The sequence below is a fragment of the Anabrus simplex genome, chromosome 6 (genome assembly GCF_040414725.1).
Source record: "Anabrus simplex isolate iqAnaSimp1 chromosome 6, ASM4041472v1, whole genome shotgun sequence".
Classification (NCBI taxonomy): Eukaryota; Metazoa; Arthropoda; class Insecta; order Orthoptera; family Tettigoniidae; genus Anabrus; species Anabrus simplex.
In genome coordinates, this window is record NC_090270.1 from 283,029,949 (window position 1) to 283,055,826 (window position 25,878).

The following is a 25,878-nucleotide window of genomic DNA, read 5'->3' on the forward strand; positions in this document are numbered from 1 at the left end:
AAAGTATTGAAAGTTGTTTTTTAGTTGTTTTGTTTTTTCAATGTACTCTTTCACAGATTTGTCAATGTGATCATATAATACATTTTAAGAGCTTGACCAACACAGCATCCATTTTCCAACCATCTTATTGCAGTGAACTTGTGGGGTGCTTGTTGTTATATCTATATATGTAGCACGTCGAGCAGAGCTATCTTTAAAAAGACTGTGCAGAGATCTGAAAAAATTAAAAAGGTCCCAGTCAATTTTGGAGATCCCAGTTTTCATGGCTCAATTCACTGAATGCAAACTGCATATCGTCGAAAAATGCCGGGACAAAACCTCCTGTGTGAAATATTTTAGCTTAGAACTTTGGCCAGTAAGGTTCTGTCATCGAAGGTTCAATATTGTGTGAATATTGTCGAGGCATTCTCGCTCTTCATAATGTATGTGCTGTGGGTCAGTATATCTCCAAAAATATTATCACTTGGGGTTTAGCACTTGCAAATGATTTTCAAGTTTTTTTTATAAAACAGGTTAAACATTTGGCCCATCCATTAAGACTTGCAAAATATTGCCTAAAGGTAAGGACAGTCCATGTGATGGGCTATCCCTCATAGACGAGTACGACTGTCTTCCTGAAGAACTTAGTTTTACTGAGATCTTAAGCGACTGTAGAGGCCAATCTTAGAACCGCAGATTTTTCTGCATTTTTGACACATATTTGTTCTGTTAGGTACTGGCTGTGTAGTTTTGTTTTTCTTCATGAGCTTGCATTGTTTTCTTGCATTGCGCTTGTCAATTTCTGTTTCCTGCCTTTCTTGCTCGAAGCGCAGAGTTCCTTCCCAGACATTACGACGCCAGACTGTGCGGTTACGTGCAGTAGCTTCCCAGTTGTTAGTTTTGATGTGACACTTTTTCATGTTGATTTTTAGTGCATATTTGTTATGCTTTTGTGGTCTTCCAAGTTATCTATGACCATCCTTTAGCTGGGAGTACATAATTTAATAAGTGATCCGCAGTTGCCCTGCCTAAAAATACACTATTCTAATACCTTGTTGCAACTTTTGAAGATTTACATCCCTAAACCTTACACACAAGTCCATTTGTCCTCTTTGGACAAATTTGTGTAATGATTCATCAAAACAATGTAATCAGAGCACTGTTTTAAGTCATTTTGCAAACTATCTTTTAATATTTAGGGATAAACCATTATTTATAACATAGGAAGCCTTAGTCTTGCCCATAATAAAGTTTTGAGCAATTTTACTGTCTAGGAACATTGTTTTGAATGCTGTGGAGGTTTCATCACAAGAGTAGAGAAAAATCTTTCCAGTGACAACCTGGAAAGCCCATATGGCTTCAGCCAATATAACATCATCTTTATTCAGACTGCAAGTTTTTAAACTCCTTTAACTTGTTCCTGGAACTGCTAATTCCTTTGTAGCTGTGGATGTAGTGCTGTTTTTTTTTTTTTTTGCTAGCTATTTAAGTCGCACCAAAACAGATAGGTCTTATGGCAATGATGGGATAGGAAAGGGTTAGGACTGGGCTAGGACTGGGCAGGAAGCGGCTGTGGCTTTAAATAAGATACAGCCCCAGCATTTGCCTGGTGTGAAAATGGGAAACCACGGAAAACCATCTTCAGGGCTGCTGATAGTAGGGTTCGAACCCACTATCTCCCGGATGCAAGCTTGAGGCTGTGCGCCCCTAACCGCACGACCAACTCGCCCGGTGGATAAAGTGCTAACTCTTGGCTGTGTACCTTCAAGTGGAGATGAAGTAGAGGTATTCTTTGCAAAGAAAGACATTGTTGTCTGGGAAGACTTAGCTTTCATGTATTTTATATGAGTAGAGCCTTTAGCATGAGAAGTGACTGCTTGTTTGCCCAAATTACTAAGTTTGAATGATTTTCAACACACTTTACAATTTGCTGAAGTTGAATCATTTACCAATATGTCCAACCAACCACTCAGTTCGGGAAACACTTCACTGTCTAGCCAAGGTTTATTAAATGTACACTACTGTTAGCCATTGTCATGAGTTTCAAGAAAGCATCCTAGAAATGAAATAAAAAAGAATAACATAAAAATGGTTGAAAGAAATGACACTAGGGTACAACAAAAATTGTAGAATTGTTATGCACTTCTTGTGAAAAAATGCCTGAAAAAGAAATGCTACAATAGTCTGGGTTACAACAGACTAGAGCCTAAAAATATCCTCTCAAATCCATCATTGGGGAAGATTTCCCTGACCAAAAATTTTTCCCCTGACTTTCCAGAATGTGGACACTATGTAAATTTATTTGATGATTGTCGTGTATGTTTCATATTTTTAATATTGTACACAAACAAAATATACTTCCTGAGGAGAAATAGAAAAAGAGATTTTCTCTTTTCAGATAAATCAAAATGAAGTCTTATAAAGTTGGGAACAAGAATTGCACATTTTAAGCAAGTGAATGTGGAACAAAGCATATTATCTATAATAATAATAATAATAATAATAATAATAATAATAATAATAATAATAATAATAATAATAACAACAACAACAACAACAACAACATCTTTTGTTTATTTTTCTGTTTTTACTTGATAACATACAAGGTGGCAAAGAAGATCAATCATTTTCATTACAGACCACTAAGCAGTACGCCATGTGGTGGAATTCAGTAAACAGATGAAATGCAACTTGAGCTTTCAAGCAAGAAATCTAAGCTAGATCCCTCCACTTAAAACAGGACTCATTAAATCAAAGACATGCTCCTGGACAAAAAGCATATACCATAAGACTACAAGTACTTAACTGATGAATATCTAAGTTCCTCATATAGCAGCCATAAAAGGTCGGTTAATAAGAATCTTCACCGTGGTTATTATTACTACTTGTGGCCTCTGTGTATCACTGGTAGAGTATCGGCCTCCAAATCCCAAGATAGCGGGTCCAAATCCAGCAGAGGTAGTCTGATTTTTGAAGGGCAGGGAAATGTCCATTCGACACTATGTCATATAATGTCGACATGTGAAAGATCTCTGGTGACACATTTAGTGTTTACCCGACAAAATTAATTAAAACTCAGCCACAGATGCTCAAGAGAGATTCAGTTCACTCCGCCACCAAGTAGGCTTAGAGCAAAACGGAATGTCAAAATTGACGAGCAGACAGCCAGATGGCATCACATTAAAATGTCTGCATATGGTAGCTGAGGCTCTACGATTATTATTATTATTATTATTATTATTATTATTTACTAGTAGTAGTAGTAGTAGTAGTAGAAGTAGTAGTAGCATTACCATGGTTATTAATGTAAAAAGTAACTTCCTCCATGATTCGAGGGCAGGAAGTTTGTTTAAATTAATCCGATCAGATTCTTAATCAGAATAATTCTCATTTTACCTGCCAAACAAGAGTTTAAACAAAATATGATGCATATTTACCTGTGAGCAATCATGACTTTCAATGGCCTAGGTTGATTACCAATGCAACAACCATTCATTTCTTCTAAAGCAAGTGCAGCTTCTGAAGTTTTTGAAAATTTAATGTAGGTTACTCCTGTAAAATAAGAAAGCAAAAGACATGAAAATTACTTCACAGTTCTGACAGACACCACAGAATGTGCCTTGTCTCTGAAATATCGATTTTAGAAAACAGTTACTAGATACATAAACACAGGATTAGGCTAAAACCACACTGCAACAGTCTAAAACTGCCTAAGACAAAGAGTTTACAGAGTTTTGAACTACAATACGCATGTAACATTACAATCAATCAATCAATCAATCAATCAATCAATCAATCAATCAATCACTCCTGACCTGCATTTAGGGCAGTCATCCAGGTGGCAGATTCCCTATCTGTTGTTTTCCTAGCATTTTCTTAAATGGTTTCAAAGAAATTGGAAATTTACTGAACATCTCCCTTGGTAAGTTATTCCAATCCGTAACTCCCCTTCCTATAAACGAATATTTGTCCCTATTTGTCCTCTTGAATTCCAACTTTATCTTCATATTGTGATCTTTCCTACTTTTAAAGACACCACTTGAACTTATTTGTCTACTAATGTCATTCCACGCCATCTGTCCAATGACAGTTTGGAACATACCACTCATTGCAAGAAATCAGCTTCATTCCCATATCAAATCTCATTTATATTGAATCAGTAACAGTAAATATCCACCTTTTTTGATACTTACGCCTTAAGCAAATTAAGTAATCATTTATAGTGCATGTTTCGTTCCATTGGGAACATCGTCAGCTAAGTTGCAATGCTTAGGAGAAATTACGAAGTATATTTTATCTTCTTAAAAATCATTTTAATAAGTACCCTGTTATGCTTAAAAACTATATGAATCAGCCGTCGCTCCTCCAAGGACACAGTAGTTTGTCATAACAACAAGAGTTCAGGGAGGCTCTTTAAATAATGATGGGACAGCAATCAGCCTCAAGGGTCCTGCATTAACAGAATTCCAGACACACTTTTATAAAACTAAAACAAACGACAACATTTGCCTTGGGAAGAGCAACTGAAGAGAACATTCTTGTAAAAATAGAACAATGACAAAGGAAAATTATTTTTCAAAACCCTTTTATTTTATTATTTTTTATTAGTAGACAACTAGAAAATCACATATCATAGTGAAAAAAGTGCTGGGAACACAAACATTGTTTAACATCTGTTTAAATGAATAGATATAGATGCTTGTTGTTTAAAGGGGCCTAACATCGAAGGTCATCGGCCCTGAATAGATATAGTTTTAAAATATGTTAAAATAAAGTAAATACATTTCCCTTCCCAGTTGACAGCCCCATTCAACCATCCACATTGATTTTAATTATTTTAACATTTTTAATTTCATATAGTTTTTAAGCATAACAAGGTACTTATTAAGATGTTTTTTAAGAAGTTAAAATATACTTTGTAATTTCACATTGTAACCGTACAACAAGGTTACAGATTCCATTCAGTATTTATTATTATTATCATTATTATTATTAACCCGATTCATTAGATTTTATATTCTGTTTCGCATCACTTAGACTGTAATAATTAGGTATCACGTATATTATTGTATTTAATCATAGGTTAAGTGAAATTTGTTTGTAATTATTCTGTATTGTAGTAAGTGAGATTTGTTGGTTTCATATTGTCATGCTGTGGCTTGTAACTCTGGCTAGATGAGCTGGCATAGTATTTTGCAATCGAGGCTATGTTTAACTGTGCAAGTAGATTTCCCAGTGACGCATTCAGCATAGTCATTCTCAATCCGCTTGGGTACACTTAGACGACACATGACTGATGACATCAGTGCGTGGGCACGTGATTGTGACCAAGTGTCAGTATTCGCCAGCTACTGTATGTTGAAGTGGAAGGGATGAACAGTGAGTAGGGAGATGAGTCGTCATCGCGAGATTATATATAAGTCGAGGCGACGGTGGTGAGAGGTATTCAGTTCATAGTATTCAGATCATATCGTTCAGATCATATGTAACAGTCAGATGTATCAAATGGAAGAAGTGGTCTTAGTGTGATGGTCAGAGCTAAGAGTTGTGTTTTCAAGAGGTCTTGTAATCATCGAGGAGGTCTACAAGTGGTGGTTGTATCCGAGCAGAGACGGGTACTATGCTGATAAAGAAACATCATCTTCTTGTGAGGATGGACTTCACAAGATGTTTCAATAATATTTTCCAATTTCTTACAATATATTGAGTGGACGTAATTACATTGGAGCTCCCTACACGCGTACATGGTATGTAGGCCAACTCCTTGTTATATAAGAAGATAACAGCAGACGGCTCCCGACTTCAGCTCAGAGGTTTTCCCAAGAATTTCAAGTTCAACAGCGGTATAGGCAGACATCAAGTAATTAAAGCATCAGACATGTTATGCATTCATAACATGAAGAATGTAATCAGCGGCGATATCACCTCTCACTTCAAGTTCATGCCAATAGTTTTTTTTGTTTAGATTAAATTTTCCTTTTATTAGTACCGCAAATCTCACGATTTTTTTTTTGTTAAATTAAAAGACGTCAATGATTGTTTATTGTGACGTAAATTATAGTCATAAACTCAGTTTTATTTTAATTATAATAAGTGATTCCAGTTCCATGTACAATCCTCAATTGTGGAAATGCAACAGTAATTTAATATTGTCCTGATCCATATCCCTGTATATTGCCAGATATGTGAGTTTATCACCTCACGCCTTGAGATAATTGATATAAGAGGTATGCTCTACCGAATTTTGTTGTTTTTCTTAAAAAAGCAACTGGCGCTCAAACAAATGTTATTTATATTGTGTGGAAGATATGAAGGTATAAGAGTAATGGTTGGAGTAGCCACAACGTGTCGCCAGCAACGTGGGACTCGAAAGGTTCAGAAAAAGTGTTTCTGAATGGCAATATACATGGATCAGTTCTTTTAATGAGTACGCACATGTTAAATTCACCGAGTAATGTTAGGAAGGTCATTTTGTTGAAGTTTGTATTTAAGGGGTAATGTCAAAGGAAGTGCAAGGGGAAATAGCTTTGAGATCGCGAAAAATTAGTAGGAAACCGAAGATGGACAAAGATAGCAATATGCAGTCAGGTGATGAGGCTGAGGTTATTGTGTCCAAGGAAATCCAAGGTGGTAACATAAATAGGAAGTTGGTGACTAAGGTGGGACCTGCTGAAAGTCAGAAAATAGTAGAAACTGAGGAAAACGCTGTCACGCAAGATCAAAGTAAAGGGGTGATTGACCTTGGTTTATTTAATTTGCTGATGTCCAAAATGACTGAGCAGAATAATATCATTAGTGAGAAAATTGAATCTCAGAGTAATATTATGAGTGAGAGAATTGAATCTCAGAATAATATTATGAGTGAGAAAATTGAATCTCAGAATAAAAGTATGAGTGAGAAAATTGAAGCGGTCATTAGTGAGAAAATTGAATCTCAGAATAATATTATGAGTGGGAAAATTGAAGCTCAGAGTAATGTCATAAATAGTATTAATAAGAAGATTGATGATGTTAGTAATAAGATAAATCATAAGGTGTTAGAAATAAGTAAGCAAATTAATAATTTAGAAAGTAAGGTAAATAGGGAGTGTAGTGACATCAGAGCCGAGATGGAATTGGGTCGGAGCAATCTCCATACGGACATAGAGCAAGTTAGTGAGACATGCATCAAACAAGGGCATAAGATTGATGAATTAGGTGCCAAGATCGAGTCTAATAAAGGAGAAATCAATGAGTTAGTAGAAGAAAGGTTTGAAAAGATAACCAATACAGTGGGGCAAGAAACTAGGAAATGTATTAGTAGGGTAGAACATGTGGAAAGGAAACTTGGAGAAGTAGGTGATCTAGGGAGTGAGCAGAAATCATTATCACAGAAGGTGAGAGAATCGGGAAAAAAGTTGGAGGAATTAAGAAAAATTCAAGAAAAGACAGAGGAAACAGTGGAAGAAAAATTTCTGAGTTGCCAGAGAGTACTCCAGAAAGAAGTGCGTGATAGTAAGAATGTACGGGAGATAATTGTAAAAAATGGTTTAATCACTAGAGATCATGATATACCTAAGTTTTCTGGGAAAGAATTTAACCCGATGGAATTTATGAGAGTAGTAGAGAAGAAATTTGCTGTTCAATTAAGAGACAATATTATTAGCTGGGAAACTGTATTGGAGATCTTATCTAATGCTTTCGTAGGAGAGACTAAGTCTTGGTTTCAAGTATATAAAAGCTCGATGTCTAGTCTAACTGAATTTAAGGAGAAATTCATGGCTAAATTTTGGAGTGAAGGTGTTCAGAGTAGAGAGAGAGAGAGAGAGAGAGAGAGAGAGAGAGAGTAATGTTTGGCAGGTATAATTCTAACGAGGGTGTTAGAATGACTGAATACTTTTTGACTCATGTTTTGGTGTGGAGAAATTTAGAATGTGTAGGACCTGAGGCTGATATAGTTAGACTTATGGCTAAGCACTATCCCGATAGAATAAGAGAAGCTGTTTGTATGCAAAGAGTGGAGACTATTAAGGAAATGGAGATTTTGTTGGAAAGTTTTGATGCTTTAGGTAGTAGCTTGAATAATAGTAGGACACTAAATAGGAATGTAGAAGGAAGGGGTAACCAATCTAATAATCAGGACAGGCCTATGAATAATTGTAACTACAGAAGAGAATATCAGGAGAGACCTAATAATAATTTCCACAGGGAGAGAAATTATCAAAATAGTTCGGAAAATTTCAGGACTGGGAGGTGTGATTATGGTAATCAACCAGAAGCTGGGAGGCGGGAGAATACAGGCCATAATAATAATAATGACGCTAGAGGAAATAGGCAACAGGGGAGGCCGACTGAGGTGTGTAACCACCAAGTCGTAACCGAACCAAGTACTTTAAACGCGCAACGGACTGTATAAACAGGTCACTGAGACAGTCTGTAAATGGTGAGTTCACGTATAAGGTAGATAAGTATGTTAATGTCGATCAGCCTATAGTTGTAAGTGAACATGATTGTGACCTAAGTAGCAATAATTCAAATGTTATTTATATTGTGTGGAAGATATGAAGGTATAAGAGTAGTGGTTGGAGTAGCCACAACATAAACATTGCAACAAAGCTGAAGATGTTCCCTGTGGAATGAAATATGTACTATAAATGATTGATTAATTTGCTTAAAGCAAATATAAGTATCAAAAAGGTGGATATTTACTGTTATTCATTCAATGTACATACCACTTAGTCCAGCAGCTCATCTTCTTTCTCCCAATTCTTCCCAGCCCAAACTTTGCAACATTTTTTTAATGCTACTCTTCTGTCAGAAATCATCCAGAAAAAATCAAGGTGCTTTTCTTTGGATTTTTTCCAGTTCTTGAATCAAGTAATCCTGGCGAGGGTCCCATACACTGGAACCACATTCCAGTTATGGTCTTACCAGAGACTTATATGCCTTCTCCTTTACATCCTTACTACATCCCCTAAACACCCTCAACCATGTGCAGAGATCTGTACCCTTTATTTGCCATACCATTTATGTGATTACTCCAAAGATATTTCTTTATGTTAACACCTAGATACTTAGAGTGATCCCTATAAGGAACTTTCACCCCATTAATGCAGTAATTAAAACAGAGAGGACTTTTCCTATTTGTGAAACTCACAACCTGACTTTTAACCGCATTTATTATCATACCATTGCCTACTGTCCATCTCACAACATTATCGAGGTCATTTTGCAGTTGCTCACAATCTTGTAACTTATTTATTACTCTATATACAGAACAACATCAGCTGCAAAAAGCCTTATCTCTGATTCCACTTCTTTACTCATATCTTTTATATATACAAGAAAACATAAAGGTCCAATAATACTGCCTTGAGGAATTCCCGTCTTAACTTTTCAAGCGGTAATGACGTAAGTGTTAGTATAGCTGCTCAAACGAAACGTACCACTTGAAAGATTAATTATTACAGGGTCGGACAAAGCTTCGCTTCTCTGAGATCTATTTTTCTAGAAATTCAGTCACACTTTTATCTAGTCCAATTGCACTCATTTCTGCCAATAGTCTTCCAAGATCCACCCTATCAAATGCTTTACACCAGTCAATCGCGATACAGTCCACTTGACCTCCTGAATCCAAGATATGTGCCATATCTTGCTGGAATCCTACAAGTTGAGCTACAGTTGGATAACCTTTCCTAAATACCAACCACCTTCTATCGAACCAGTTATTAATTTTGCAAACATGTCTAATATAATCAGAAAGAATACTTTCCCAAAACTTACATGCAATGCATGTAAAATTTACTGGCCTGTTATTTTCAGCTTTATATATATCACCCTTCCCTTTATACACAGGAGCTACTATATCTACTCTCCATTCATTTGGTATAGCTCCTTCATGCAAACAATAACCATCAGTTGTCAAGATGTCTGAAGACAAAGTAGAAGAGGAAGAAGAAGCAACTGTAGGAGTGGTTACTTCTAAAAAATTCAAAATAATCACAAGCTGTGGACTCATTCCATAAATCAGAGGAGAACTGAGCATAATACCACAGTATTCTAACAAACTACACAATTATAGACGATACGCTTCTTAATTACAAAGAATAAGTTCTGCAAGTTTTGATGTATTTTAATCGAGAACGAGATTAGGAAAGAAGATACCAATTCTCTAAAAAGCATCCTCCCAAATGAAAAGCTACTTGGGATTTTTAAGGTAGGTGAAACAAAATAAAAGTGCCTGTTATAAGGAAGATCTAATATATATCAACATTATGTACAAGATTCTGAAGTTGTGTGAGTGGTAATAGAATGGTAAGGGTACTGGGAAGGCTCAGATAGAGGAAACTGTTCCTTCTCAACTGGAGAAGTTCAACAGTACCACACTCCATCCAAAAACACATTTGCTTGTATTTAGACAGATATATAGTACTTGATTTTGTACAACTCTTCAGTTTTGTAGAAAGAGGTAGGTCACTGACGGATCCACAACCACACTCGCTCTTGCACTTCATCATCCGAATGAAACCGACGTCCATGAACGGAATGTCTATATTTAGGTCACCAAAAAAAAATTTCATTAGGTAAAAAAAATCTAGGCTGTACGGAGGATGCTGAAGTTTTTTCCCAGCCAAATCGCTGAAGTGCAGCCTTTGCCACATTGGAAATATGGGGACGAGCATTTTCGAGCAACAGGATGACTGACAATAACCCAGGGCATTTTGACTTGATGGCGCGTCAGAGTTTCTGCAAAGTGTCTTCATAACGCTGCGCACTGATTGTGGTTCCATGCTCAAGGAAGTCAACAAGCAGAGGGACCCTGCAGTCAAAGAAAGTCATCATGACTTTACCGGAATTTGTGTGACCAGCTTTGGATTTCATTGGCGGGGGATAATTACAATGTTTCCATTGTGGACTTGGCCATTTGCTCTCGGGCTTGAAATGGTGGCACCTCATTTCGTCCCTTGTGATGACAAAAACACACACTCTTCCCTGTGGAACGGCTGAAGATGACTCAGACATGATGCTATTCCGTCTATCTTCTGTCCCTCCATCAGTTGATGCGGAATCCACTGCGTGCAAATTTTGCAGAAATTCTAGTGATCTTTGAAAATGGCATGCACGGAGCCATGGCCTGGTAACCACATTCTGGCTTATGCGAGTGAGTTCTGCCACAATAATGTTTCTGATTTCATTTGTAATGAAACGAAATGGCGTATGGCTTTTAGTACCGGGACTGTCTGACGATATGTTCGGCTCGCTAGGTTCAGGTCTTTCGATTCTACGCCCTTAGGCGACCAGCGTGTCATGATGAAGATGAAATTATGATGAAGACGACACATACACCCAGTCCCCGTGCCAGAGAAATGTTGATTAAAATTCCCGACCCTGCCAGAAATCGAATCCGGGACCCCTCCGAGGTGGTGGTGATTATTGTTTTAAGAGGAAGTACAACTAGGCAAGCATCCTCGATATAACACTAAGCAGAGGGAAAAAATGGAAGGGATCCGACACTTTGAAAAATGAAGATATCAGGCAAAGAAAGACAAGGGCCACGAAGGGCATGAAAATGAAAGACTCCCTAGCTCTCCAAACCTAATAGCTTCGGGGTCAGAAAAGAACAAGAGTTGACAAAGAGAGGTCAGATAGGATAGATGAAAGTGAGGAGCCTGGCACAAGTAAGTGGAAAGAATGCCAGGACTCAGCTGAGGACCCCGTTACCGCCAACCCACGTTCCAAAGTTCAGAGCCCCTGAGAACCCCTTTAGTCGCCTCTTACGACAGGTGGGGGATACCGTGGGTGTTATTCTACCTCCCCCACACACAGGGGGAGGCCCCCTGTGACCAAAGGCCAGCACTCTAACCATTTCGCCACGGAGCTGGTCTCATTTGTAATGTTTTTCTTTAATTTCCTCCAATGTGTGAGGATTTGTTCGATACACTTTTTCTTTCTGTTTACCCCACAAGTGAAAATCACACAATGTTAGGCCTGGAGAAAGAGGGGGAAACAGACCAGCACTGATCACTCTGCCTACAAACACTTCCGAGATTGTAAGAAGGAAATCTTCTGCTGTATAAGCAGCGGCTGAATCTTGTTGAAAGCACCCACACAATTATTCTTATTCCGTTAACTGACGGAAGAACAGCATCAAAATGTCATCTTGGTACCTCTCTGTATTTACTATAGTCTCAAAAAAAAAAAAAAAACAATTAATCGTCTTGCACAAACAGCACACCAAACACCAATCTTCCTGTTATAATCAGGAACTTCATAAACACCATTAGGATTTTTGCACACCAATAGCGAGAGTTATAACTGTTCACAAGACTATTAAGATAAAACCAAGCCTCATCCGAGAAGAACACAAGCTGTGGGTCAAATGAACGATCATTCAATAATGCAAGGTACCACTCAAAATATCTCACTCTTGTGGCTGGATCAGCAGGTTTTAAACAATGGGCCCATGTAGAACTGTACGGTCTGATATGTAGTGTAACAGCTTTGTAGCTCTGTGTGCACAAAAAACCGAAACCCCTAGTTGTTGTGCTAATTTTGTGAGTACCGAGCTCAATAGCTGTAGTCGCTTAAGTACGGCCAGTATCCAGTAATCGGGAGATAATGGGTTCGAGCCCCACTGTCGGCAGCCCTGAAGATGGTTTTCTGTGGTTTCCCATTTTCACACCAGGCAAATGCCGGGGCTGTATCTTAAGGCCACGGCCGCTTCCTTCCACTTCCTAGGCCTTTCCTATCCCATCGTTGCCAAAATACCCATCTGTGTAGGTGCGACATAAAGCAAAAAAAAAATGTGAGCGATTTATTTAGTAACCATTCAAGACACAATAACCTAGAGACTAGTTTCGGCCTTGGCTGGCCATCTTCAGCCTGAATGTAATACATTTAATAACTAAAGAAATGTACAAACACACAATTGACATTAAAATCTGGGAAGAACTATGAGTAAAATTTGAAAAATAAATCAGTTTCTAAATTCTTAGCATCTGGAGTCTGCTCATCTTCCAGACTCTTTCTTGCATTAATATTCATAGAATTGTTAGTTCCATCACTGCTAATCATTACAATTTCAATTGGAAAACGGGAACTGGTAAATGTTGATTCTGTAGTCAGATCATCAATCACCAAATCTACTTGAGTGGTGTTAGCAGTATCCAAGACACTGGACGCCACTGTAAATAACCATCAGCTGAGGCAGGACTGCCAGATGGTGTTTCCTATGAACCATTCAAGATTTGCACCAATATCATCTACTGTAGCATTTTTATTATGGACAGCGAGTTTAGGCTTTAATTAAAATGAACCAATAGACCAATTGCAAAGTGAGTTATACTAATATTTTCCCTGTTTAATTCTGCATTAGGCTACAATGATACGACACATTGTTTTTGACGTTCATTAATTATTTTTTATTTGCGGTTGTAGGAAGTATTGTCCGGGTTGTTGGCTTCTTCTCTAGGAAGCGCAAACTTACGAATATATACAGGGAAAACTACTTGTCTGATGGTAATGAAATTTTTGTGTCATAACCACATGTATTTGTAGTGTAATACTCAAATTACATTTTTTTTTTTCAACTAACCCCAAAAAGTTATCATTTTTCTAAAGCAACTCTTTCTCAGCCCACAGGATAAACATACAAGAAACTTAGGCTTGTTGTGAAGCACTCAGTCATGGTTATCTTTTTTTTTTTCTAGTTGCTTTTTGTTGCACCGACACAGACAGGTCTTACAGCGACGATGGTATGGGAAGGGGCTAGGAGTGGGAAGGAAGCGGCCGTGGCCTTAATTAAGGTACAGCCCCAGCATTTGCCTGGTGTGAAAATGGGAAACGACGGAAAAACATCTTCAGGGCTGCCGACAGTGCGGTTCGAACCTACTATCTCCCGAATACTGGACGAAATTAAGCGAATGCAGCTATCGAGCTCGGTGTCATGGTTATCAGAAACTACTATCACTGTTAAGCGTACAGTAAGGTACAAAATTTATGAGGAGTAACATTGAAAGGAGGTTTTGTGTATACCAGACCGTGCAATTAATAGCAGACAGGGTAGTGAAAGCAGGCGCAGTGTTGCCGCATTCAGCGCACAACGAATAAAGCTTTTACTTTCAACCTTTAATTTTATTTTCTCTTATAAACTGCACTTCTTATCACCTTTTCTCATAAGGGCTTTAGACCTTCAATGGCAGGTTTTAAAATGGTTGGCTTCCTAATTTAGAAATATCACACAGTACAATTTTTACAAGGCTTATTTGCACATATTTACAATATTCAGTTCTGTTAATTTTCGTCTGAAAAATCACTGTGTTCCGATGAATCGGTGCTGCTGTCATTCATGTTGATTATGACTGCCTCGAAATAAGGGAAATTTTCAGACAGTCCATCTTCCTCCCAGTAGTGGACTTCAATTTTCTTAGCGTGTTAAATACACTGTTTCCAGAGTTCAGGGGTTGCGGTACGTAAGGCTTCTCAGTATAAAGTGCTAATTGCTTCCATACCTGTACCATTTTCTAATGTCTTAGCCATATTTGTTTTTGCTATTTTTCCTTTTATGTAAGCCCAAATGAGCTTGACTGGATTAAGATCACAATGGGCCACTAGCTCTACATCTGTTCGAAGTCGTTTAGTCAGCTGTTCCAGCTTCCTTACCCGTGTTTAAAAATAAGGCCTGGCAAGGACAATCAGCTCTGATTTAGTTCTTTCTTAATCTGTTTACCGTACCCTGCAGTGTTGGTTTTTCGTCGGACTCAACAAGGGATCCCACCTCTACCGCCTGAAGCGCAGTATCCTGGAGCGCGGGACTTTGGGTCGGGGTATACAACTGGGGAGGAGGACTAGCACCTAGTCCAGGCAGCCTCACCTGCTATGCTGAACATGGGTCTTATGGGGGGATGGGAATATTGGAAGGAATAGGCAAGGAAGAGAGAATGAAAGGCCATGAACTTAGGTATCATCCCAGCATTTGCCTGAAGAAGTGGGAAACCACAAAACCACTTCGAGTTTGGGCGAGGTGGGATTCGAACCCACCTCTACTCAGTTGACCTCCCAAGGCTAAGTGGACCCCATTCCAGCCCTTGTAACACTTTTTAAATTTTGTAGCAGAACCAGGAATCGAACCCGGGCCTCCGGGAGTGGCAGCTAACCACGCTAACCACTACACCACAGAGGCAGCACTCTGATTCAGTTAATTTTTTTATAATCGTCAACTCCAGGTGGTAGTTTAAAGTTATCCAAGATATAATTTGAGGTTACAAGCCATGACATGTTCGGGTTTTTAGTTGAAGGATCGACCATCGTACGATATGGAGCTTGATCTGTAACGACAGCCGACCTTTAAGGCAATAAACTCAGGACTTTCATGAACCATTCTTCATAATGAGTAGAGTTCATCTCATTGTGGTAATCACCGATCACCACTCCCTTTCTTGTCTTGCCAATAAAACAAAGTTCTGCACTGTCAAGAAATCATTCTTCACTTCCGATGTGTAAAGTTATGATGCGTTTTCCAGCTCCAGACGGTGTTTTGAACCATCCACGCCATCCATAAATATGCTGAATGTACTCTATGTACGCCAACGGCCGCAGCCGTGTTGAAACACCGGATCCCGTGAGATCTCTGAAGTTAAGCAACACTGGGCGTGGTCAAGATTTGGATGGGTTGCCACGCGCTGTTGGTGGGGGTAAGGGAATGGAGGAGCGGAAAGGAACTGGCAACCCTACCGCACGTAAACTCCGGCTCAGGAACACCTCTATGGAGGTTCGGACCTGCCTTTGGGCAGAATAACCCTTATTAACGGCCGTAGCCGTGTTGAAACACCGGATCCCGTGAGATCTCCGAAGTTAAGCAACATTGGCCGTGGTCAGGAGTTGGATGGGTTGCCACGCGCTGTTGGTGAGGGTAAGGGAATGGAGGAACGGAAAGGAAATGGCCACCTTACCGCACATAAACTCCGGCTCAGGAACACCTCTGCGGAGGTTCGTACCTGCATTCGGGCAGAATAACCCTTACCTACTCTATGTACCGATTACAGTTGTCAAAGTTGTTTTCTGAAGCATCAAAAGTCACAAATTCCATTAGCACTGGTTTTTCTGTTTAGTTTTTTTTTGAATAGGAATCCCAAGCATTTAACTACTTTCAAAAGTGTAGAAAATGACATCAGGAAAATCCACTATATTTTCTAACATCTTAGACATGAAACTTCCACGGTAGAATTATTTAATTTAATTTCCGGGTTGAACCGCGTTGTAGTTGTCTGCACATCACGTACAGTTTGCCGACATTTCACATACATTGCAGTATTCTTTGTCAAGGCGACTGAAATACCCCTACTCGATCCGAGGTAATCAGTCTCCCAGGCAGAAATTTACACTACTAGAGTGGACCTGACCTTGGCCTTTTATATCCTAACCTTTCTGGCTGATGTAAGCCCTGGCTGTCTCACGAGTATTCTGGAAGGTATGTGCCACAGCTAGGTAGTGGGGGCTTGCCCGCGCTGTTATGTAATGAGGTTTCGGCCCGTGTGTTTATGTTGTTGTCTGTATGTCTTAAACTATGAATGATAGGCATCCAAGAATATCAGTAATTCTTGGCTTGCCCGCGCTGTTATGTAATGGGGTTTCGGCCATTACATAACAGCGCGGACAAGCCCCCACTACCTGGCTGTGACACATAACTTCCAGAATACTCACGAGACAGCCAGGGCTTACGTCAGCCAGAAAGGCTAGGATATAAAAGGCCAAGGTCAGGGCCACTCTAGTAGAGTAAATTTCTGCCTGGGAGACTGATTACCTCGGATAGAGTAGGGGTATTTCAGTCGCCTTGACAAAGAATACTGCAATGTATTCGAAACGTCGGCAAACTGTACGCGATGTGCAGAGAACTACAACACGGTTCAGCCCAGAAATTAAATTAAATATTTTCTAACAGTTTCATGTGGAGGCTTTTAATTACGGGGTATACCTTATTCATATAAAAATTGTGTATATTTCTTTGTATTGTGCCCAAAGTTAAATCATCCAGATGATCTTCGGACGTCCCGGTCTCACACACTGCTTTTTTGTTGACCTGGATGAATTATTTCCATAATTTTCCTTTGAAGCGAAAATCCATGACAACCTGCCACTTTCTGGTACAAAGAGAACCTCTTGTCCCCTACTTCTTCTCCCTCACATTGAAAGAAACAAATAACACTCAAACTCATTGCAAGTTCAACCTCTGTCACACACTGATAATGGCGGTCTCGGAGACATCTTGAAGTAACGTGGCCAACATGCAGAACATAGGACAACTGAAAATAGTTTTTTGAGACCAGCCAAGGTCACGGGCATTCTGTTTCACACCTGCCCGGTGCGAGTGTACACGGCAATACTGCGCCCAATTTCTCTAGCACGTCTGCTGTTAATCGTGCGGTCTGGCATACACAAAACCAAATTAAAATAATAAGCGAGTTAAACCCACCTTTTCAATACAAATTAGTGTTTATTAAATAAACATTTAATGGGACTAGTTTCAATCTATTTAAAGAACGCACAAGAGAGGTTTTAACAAGCTTCTCTTCTCAGCTGTGTTACCAGAGATTGAGTGTATCTGAAACCAATAACTCAAACTAGGCTTAAATTCTGAGCAGAGTTATGATTTGACCAAATGAACAAATCAATAGAAGCCAACTCTGTATATAATTTTTTTAAATCTCAAAAATCGCCTAAAATTTTAACCTCAAATATTTTGGAAATTGAAAGTGCTACTGAAGTGCTGTTTTCACAGAAATGAAGTGTAACCAAGGGCTAATAATTGCAATCAATACACAGATTTGAATAACTATTAGAATGTGTATTCCTTTTAGAAAGTTACATTGGTGAAAAATTGCCATGCCGCATTATAACATTGTATGGAAGTAGAAATGATGCAAATCTTATGTATAATTAATTTCAGAGGAGAGATGAGGTTCATTGCGATGTACAGGAACCCACCAGCCCTCCCTCAGAAGTGCATTTTTCAAATTTTTTTTTAAATCACCTAATGATAGTAGCTGAAGTAACTAGTAGCATTGCAACTGGTTAACATAAAATGCATTGTGATGTCATTAAAAGGAATGAAGATCATGAAATTCTGTTACCAACCCCCATAAAATAAAAGAACAAGTAAATTGAATGTGTAAAGGAAACAACGTTAATTCTTATTCACAGACAAAGCGGTAATTTAATTCAACTTTTCAGCACTAGCCCTGCACATCCAGGCCAATCTCTGCCATGAGAGCAGTGGCCCCTTTGTTGCCAAACTCCCTTCAAGAGCCTTATTTTTCTATGGCCGCGGCAAATACCATCCCCACGGCAAGAAAAATGTAATTTACAGTAGTAGCTGTAATCTATCTTTGCATATCCAGGCCAATCTCTATCATGAGAACAGAGCCCACACTCCCTTCGAGAGGCTTTTTTGTATGATCATGGAACATAATTAGGCTACTGTCTGCATGGCAAAGAAAGGTCATTTAATGCTTATCTTGGTTCCTAAGTAGATAAGCTGGCAGCCTTGTGCATCGCCCGATCGTATCGAAAGAAACGTCATCCACAAGAAGGAAATAAATGACAGTCATTCCACACGTAGATGTTTGCCATAAAAATGGTACTCATGTTGCGTGACAGGGTATAATGTTCCATTTTTTAAATGGAACAATGTCTATTGACATTACCAAATTAAAAGTAAAGCAAATTAGAATGTTAATGGTATTTTTTTTGCAAGACTGGGAGGCCTAGAAATAGTTTACGAGCTATCGTAGTATGAATATTTTAAATAAAAGCAATTGTCTGTTCCATGTGTTAGCACTAACTTAAGAAAAAAGTGAATAAACAAATTCTTTGGATTCTGAAGAAGAAAGAGAACTGACCTTCAAAGATTCTGTTCAAACTGACTACCTCCAGCTTCAGTACAAGCTTTATGTCTGCCATGTAAAGATTGATGCACACGTTCTAGCATTTCATCAGAAATTTCAGTACAGGTAGCAGTAATACACTGTTTCATATCATATGGTGTAGTCAGTCCCTATAAACAATGTCTTAACTTTCACCAGAGAAAAATATCTAAGAAAGTCAAATCTGGTGAAGGAGCCGGCCAAAGTACAGGTCCCCTTTGTCTAATCCAACGATATAGAAACAATCTGTGAAGACAAGCTGTAGTACATTGTGCATTATGAGCTGGACAGCTATCATGCTGATACAACGTTCCTCCTAGTCTGCAGTGGAACAGATATTAAAATTGGACTGTTAGGAGGTTGATATATTTATGAGAATGAAAAAAACAAAAAACAAACAAGGGCCTCGGAGGTGATGTTTCACTATTCCATATCACACATTTAAACTACATGGACAGTGATGTTCCACCTGAAGAAACCAATGGGAATTGTTTATGGACCAGTGGTGCATGTTTCAGAGGTTTACTTGGCCATGATTTTAAAATGTTGCTTCATCAATACACAAGATAGTAACTTGATAAATCTGGTGTATCTTATCTTAATATCTATGTACATTCCTCAAAATCGCCTCCATGCAGCTCTTGACAGAGAGAGTCATGATACGGGTTGAACTTATGACGATGGAAAACACATAGTACTCTTGACTGACTCATGCCATTTTCACATGCAATTGTACAGGAACTAACGTTCATACCAACAGCAGCTAGAACATTACTTTCACCCTGTTCGCTAGTCACCTGTTAGTTTCTGTTTCATTTTCTAAGTGTTATACTTCACGCTTTGGTAAGGATTCAGTATGTACAGCGGAATATTAGTACTATGCACAACTGTTCGTAGTGCAGACATCCAGGTGTGATTTCACTGTCATCGTTTCTTTCTTGTGGATGACATGATCGTGCAGTGCACAAGGCTACTAACTTGTGAACTTAGAAACTAGGGAGAAGATAATTTGCATAAGCCCCCAGGTTAAGACTGAAGGCTAAATGATCTTTCCTCTTGCCATACAGACAGTATGCGCAGTGGCCACAGAAAAAAATTTAAGGGAGTGTGGCCACAAATCCCAGTCTAGTGGTCCCTAGATTTGCCACGCTTGATCTATATTATATTTGTACATTTTGTCAAAGAGCCAAGATACCAGCTCATTAATCTCATTTCAAATTATCTGCCATTACTTTAAATCTCAACCTTCCAATTCTGTCATCCATGACGACACACAGACACGCGGCTCACAGCCACGCAGCCTGTGCTTGCCCAGGCCAGCGGATCCTGGACTTATAACCTCAGATACTGTCGACAAATCCCACTCGGAAGGCTAGTCCACAGCGAGCCATCCAGTGACGAGCGAGAGTACCACTTACTACGGAACAACAGCGAAGCATTCTTAAATTCAAATCTTCATTATTAGAGGTTTACTCGTGAACAGACAAGATTTTCTTCTGAATACGCTGAGCAAACTTCTCTACAAAACATAAGAATTTCACCTTGTTTTCAGACATGGCAAAACCCCAAAAGCTCATTATCATTTATACCTGTACTAGAATCCTGGAGAGAAAAAAAAAAAAACCACCACCACTGACATTCTTATTTACTCTAACTTTATTTTGTCAATTTTTTAAATATTATTATTGTTAATACGACCCACTACCCACTTTTGATGGTTTACAGAGATACCACGGTGACAGACTTTTGTAATAGGCTACTGCAGTTATGTTTGTGTGTCAGTAAGCCTAAATCTACAGACACATGGCTGACTTATTTGACAATCTTCAAATACCACCAAACTGAGCCAAGATCGAACCTGCCAAGTTAGGGTCAGAAGGCCAGCGCCTCAACCGTCTTGAGCCACCCAGCCCGGCTTGTTTTGTTTATGTCAATAGGAATTGTTCTACTTGAAAAATGTAACTTTCTAAAATAATATACATTCTAATAATTATTCAAATCTGTATATGGGCTACAATAATGAGCCCTTGATTGCAGTTTATTTCTGTGAAAACTGCACATCAATAGCATCTGTCCATTTCAGAAATATGCTGGTCCAAATTTTAGGTGATTCACCCTGTATACTTTACTAAGGTTATGTTACTGGTACATGGAGATTCCCACCTTCCAATACTTGTACAATTTCTTATAGCTAGTTTATTGTTTACATGACATAACCAGCTTAATCTCTAAGTGTGGTAATAAATAGAACATGTTTCATTCCAATTATGGAACATCTTCAGCTAAAAGATTTAACAAGAATTGACAGGACAATTAAAATATATATGGTGATTATGATGATGAGCTAAAACGTTCATTCATGTTGGGTTAAAATTTCCAACAAGTCAATGCGCAAGTTAATGAATAAAATCGGCGTAAGGGGTCTTTTTAGGCTGGAGAAGTATATACTTGTTGAGTCTTGAAGATAAACTTAAGAATATAAAAGATTTTCTAACATATGATTGTCGGGGGGCTCTTGAGAACAACCGTAGATGAAGGTGAATCTGAAGTTAGAATGTTGTGAAAAGTCTCACAGTCGGTCATGTTGTGTTTAGCATCCTCCCTAACTGACTTGTCAAAATTTCGGCACCTCCGCATCTCCAAAAACCGTAAAAGTAATTAGTGGGACGTAAAGCCAATAACATTATTATTACTATCCTCATCACCATTATCATCACCGTTTCTTAAACGTGATTACAAATGGAATTATGACACTCTGTTGTGGTTTCAATCTATTATGGAGTTTTTATTTAGCTTTTTGTGAAATGTTGTTTGTTTTTTTTGCTATTTGCTTAACGTCGCACCAACTCAGATAAGTCTTATGGCGACGATGGGGCAGGAAAGGCTTAGGAATGGGAAGGACGCGGCCGTGGCCTTAATTAAAGTACAGCCCCAGCATTTGCCTGGTGTGAAAATGGGAAACCACGGAAAACCATCTTCAGGGCTGCCGACAGTGGGATTCGAACCCACTATCTCCCGGATATGAGCTCACAGCTGCGCGCTCCTAACCGCACGGCCAACTCGCCCGGTGTATGAAATGTTTGATTTGCTTTATGATTTTAAGTTGTAAAATGACTTCCTTTAATGGAAACAGAGTGGTAAATGATATGATTCAAGAGAACTTAAAAAAATGTTTACATTAATATTTTGTTTGTTTACTTTTTGCTATATGTCGCACCGACACAGATCTTATGGAGACAATGTGATAGGAAAGGGCTAGGAGTGGGAAGGAAGCGGCTGTGGTCTTCAGGTACAGCCTGATGTAAAAATGGGAAACCACGGAAAAGCATTCTCAGGGCTACTGACAGTGGAGTTCGAGTCCACTATCTTCCGAATAGAAGTTCACAGCTACGCGACGCAAAACCCGCAACCACTCGCACGGTATCATGCACATCAGTGGCATTACAAGAAAGGAAAATAAATACATCAGGTTAACCTCTAAACACTGAGTAATCATGGCCATGAGGAGCCAATTATACCCGTCAATATAATCAGCGCTGTAAGAAATATGTTGAGAAATCAACATTACTTTCTGATTATCTATATATATAAAATAAGAGTTTTGTCCGTACATTGCTCAGAATTTGAAAATAACGGTATTTCTGCATCGGTCATGTCCATAGTAACAAGAAAATGCACTTTTTACTTTTCCGTAATTTCTGTGTCTGTATGTACACGCATCACGAGAAAACGGTTGAAGAGAATTTAATGAAAATCGGTATGTGAAGTCGGGGGATGAGCCTCTACAATCTAGGCTATAAATCATTTTACTCACGCTGAGTGAAATGGTAGTTTAGGGGAAGACCTAAAATAGAATTCTCAACTATTTGTTATTAGTAGTCGTATTTTAAAGAAAATAGGTATGCAAAGTTGGGGAATAAATTGCTACCACCTAGGCTGTCAATAATTAAATTCACGCTGAGAAAAATGGTAGTTTAGGGGAAGGCCTAAAATTTAATTCTCAAATATTGTTATTAGTAGTCCTATCTTGATGAAAATCGGTATGCAAAGTCAGGAAATAAGTCGCTATAGTCTAGGCTGTAAATTATTTTATTCACGCTGAAAATGGTAGTTTAGGGGAAGGCCTAAAATGTAATTCTCAAATATTTCTTATTAGAGGTGTAATCGATGAATGCTACATAACTAAGGTTATATAGTATTAAATTTATTATTATTCATGTCTTAGACATTGTTACCGTACTGGCTATGATCACAAAGATATTCATGAATTTGGATTTTTGTTACTACTGTAAGTCCATATCAGCGCCGAGTAACGAGAAAATTGGGTAAACATTGTTTAATGAAAATCGATATGTAAAGTCGAAGAATAAGAAACTACAGTTTACGTATAAAATATTTTACAAATCACAGAGTCGAAAGAAAACTAAATGTGTAGGCCTACAATATAGAAATCTCATAACATTGATCAACAATAACATTACATTGACCATTGTTTGTCGTGATGTGCTTTGTGTCTTCTGGTGCCCCTCATCTCCGGTAGATAGGATTACTGCTGCGTACAGAGTATTTTTTATTTGATTTACGTCACACCAACATAGATAGGTTTTATGGCGACGATGGGACAGGAAAGGGCTAGGAGTGCCTTAGGCCTTAATTAAGGTACAGACCCAGCATTTGACTGGTGTGAAAGTGGGAAACCACGGAATACCATCTTCAGCGCTGCCGACAATGGGGTTCGAATCCACTATCTCTCGGATGCAAGCTAACAGTTGCGCACCGCTAACCACACGGTCAACTCGCCCAGTCGTACAGAGTGTAACAGCCTGCCTGAATATTGATGGGAAGCAGCTGTGGAGTTAGATAACTTTCTTCTTTAGCATGCCATTCCCCTGGTTTATAAATTTTCTGATACTACTGGTACGTAACACACTGGATCATCATAGCATTCGGGCTATTCAACCCCTACTCTGAGGCACTAATTGGAATGAACAATGTGCATATTTAGCGGAATAATGGCAGATGAGTGTGCATGGCAATCTGCGACCTGGTCATCCCAGCTCTGGAACTTTGGACTATTAGATTGGCACCACAATCTAACTGCAGCACTGTTCGTTAAAAGTGATACGTGCGGCTTTCCATTTAATCGAGTATTTTATATGATAGCATTGCTTTTAATTGCTACATTCATACTTATGTTTTTGTAATGACCTATGTTGATTTCAGTTAGGAAAACCACAAAGTCAGTCTTTCTGAGAATCCCGTAGCGAAGCACGGGTACATCAGCTAGTAATGAAGAATAACAGTGTATCAGCCGATTGGTTATGGAACAGAATTGTCTTTGTTTACCTACTTCTAACATTGATCTGCCAACAATACATAGGCTAGACATAGATTCATATACTCTTTAACTGGATTTTCTGGATATTCGCTTTCAAAGACATGGCCATTCAGTGAAAGAAAAATGTTCCCCCTTATATTTCCTAAAACATTAATTTCAGTCTACATGGTAAAGGCCAGAGAATCTCATCAGGTAAAGATACCCCGAAGTCAGCGTAAGAAGGCCAATTCACATGGCGATAAGTGTGACACAAATTTTTATTTTATTTGCACGAAAATTAATTTCAAATAAATATAGCTGTGAAATGATATGCCTCTGCCCTTTATGACCTTCCCTGTGCAGCCATAAGCTGTCCAGGAGACTGACATTTTCCTTAAGAGAAGTATATGTCTTCAATTTATCGAGAAACACAAGTATTGACAGTGCTAAACAATCCAGCTTTTGCCAAACAGCGCGTTCGTTCAACTTCGCACGCGACCGCAGCGCCGGGGCTACCTCTAGTGTATTATTTACTAACTCTATGGTTAGGACACGGTCCAACACTTGTGTGGATGCTTGTCAGGCATCTGCTGGATAGTTGACAATTCTGGTCCATAACTAACTGATGAACACTCATTGGTTTGTTTGTACGTGAGACTGCAATAAGAGTTTACCAATCGGCTAACCTGACTCCATAAGGTCTAAACGTCAAAAAAAAAAGAAAAAGTCAGCAACGCGTTGTCCAAAACTACAGATCTGAAGTGAGTCTCCGAATAGAAAATTATATGACAGTAGTGGCAAACTGGAACATTAAATACGCCCGACATCCTGAGATGACAGGTACACATGAAATCGACGGAAAACATTCCTTACCTTTAGGTTCTCCAGTGGTACGATCTTTAACCACCCATATCTCTTCAATAGAACCATACTTCTCAAATGCTGAACGAAACTCTTCTTCTGTAATATTCTTACTACACACTATAAACAACCTAGAGTTAGGAGGATCGTCGATTCGCGGCTTACCACTGTCCATCCCGTCCCTATCACTCCTATCATGCACCATCTTACGATCACCCATCTTGCATGCGTAGAGAATAACCTTTCACGGAAAACGTATACAATTGCAAGGAATTACATATTTGGTCAAAATACCAAAGAAGAACAAAAGAGGGCATTGCGACTGGAACAAAAACAAGCATCATTAAAGTTTAATAAATAAAAATTAACAAAAAATATTGGAAAGAAAATTGCAAAAAAATACATTTCGGGTAGTTCAATAGTCTTGGTTGGATTTCCACTATTAAAACATGTTGTTTGAGTCATTAGTGCACAGACTAGTTTCATGCAGCTTCCCATGCCACCCTATCATGTGCTAAACTTTTCATTTCTACCTAACTATTGCATCCTACATCTGCTCTAATCTGCTTGTCTACCTTGGTCTACCACAACCGTTCTTACAACCTACACTTCCTTCAAAAACCAACTAAACAAGTCCTGGGTGTCTTAAGATGTGTCCTATAATTCTATCTCTTCTTCTCGTCAAATTTTGACAAATCGATCTCCTTTCGCCAATTCGATTCAGTATCTCTTCATTCGCGATTCGATCTATCCATCTCACCTTCATCATTATTCTGTAGCACCACATTTCAAAAGCTTCTATTCTCTTTCTTTCTGGGCTAG

At 38.7% G+C, this 25,878-nt stretch overlaps 1 protein-coding gene across 4 annotated transcripts in view; it reads right to left on the minus strand.

The window, feature by feature from the left end:
- Positions 1–25,274, minus strand: part of LOC136876461 (RNA-binding protein 45) — a 279,414-nt gene extending 254,140 nt beyond the window's left edge. For all 4 annotated transcript variants that reach the window (XR_010860594.2, XR_010860595.2, XM_067150447.2 and 1 more), the window contains exons 1-2: positions 25,069–25,274; positions 3,417–3,531 (exon numbers count right to left, since the gene is read on the minus strand). Coding sequence is in view for 2 of the 4 variants with exons in the window: in XM_067150447.2 (XP_067006548.1) it covers positions 3,417–3,531; positions 25,069–25,261 (308 nt within the window). In the remaining 2 variants the exon portion in view is untranslated. The remainder of the gene's footprint in view (positions 1–3,416; positions 3,532–25,068) is intronic.
- Positions 25,275–25,878: the final 604 nt, after the last annotated feature.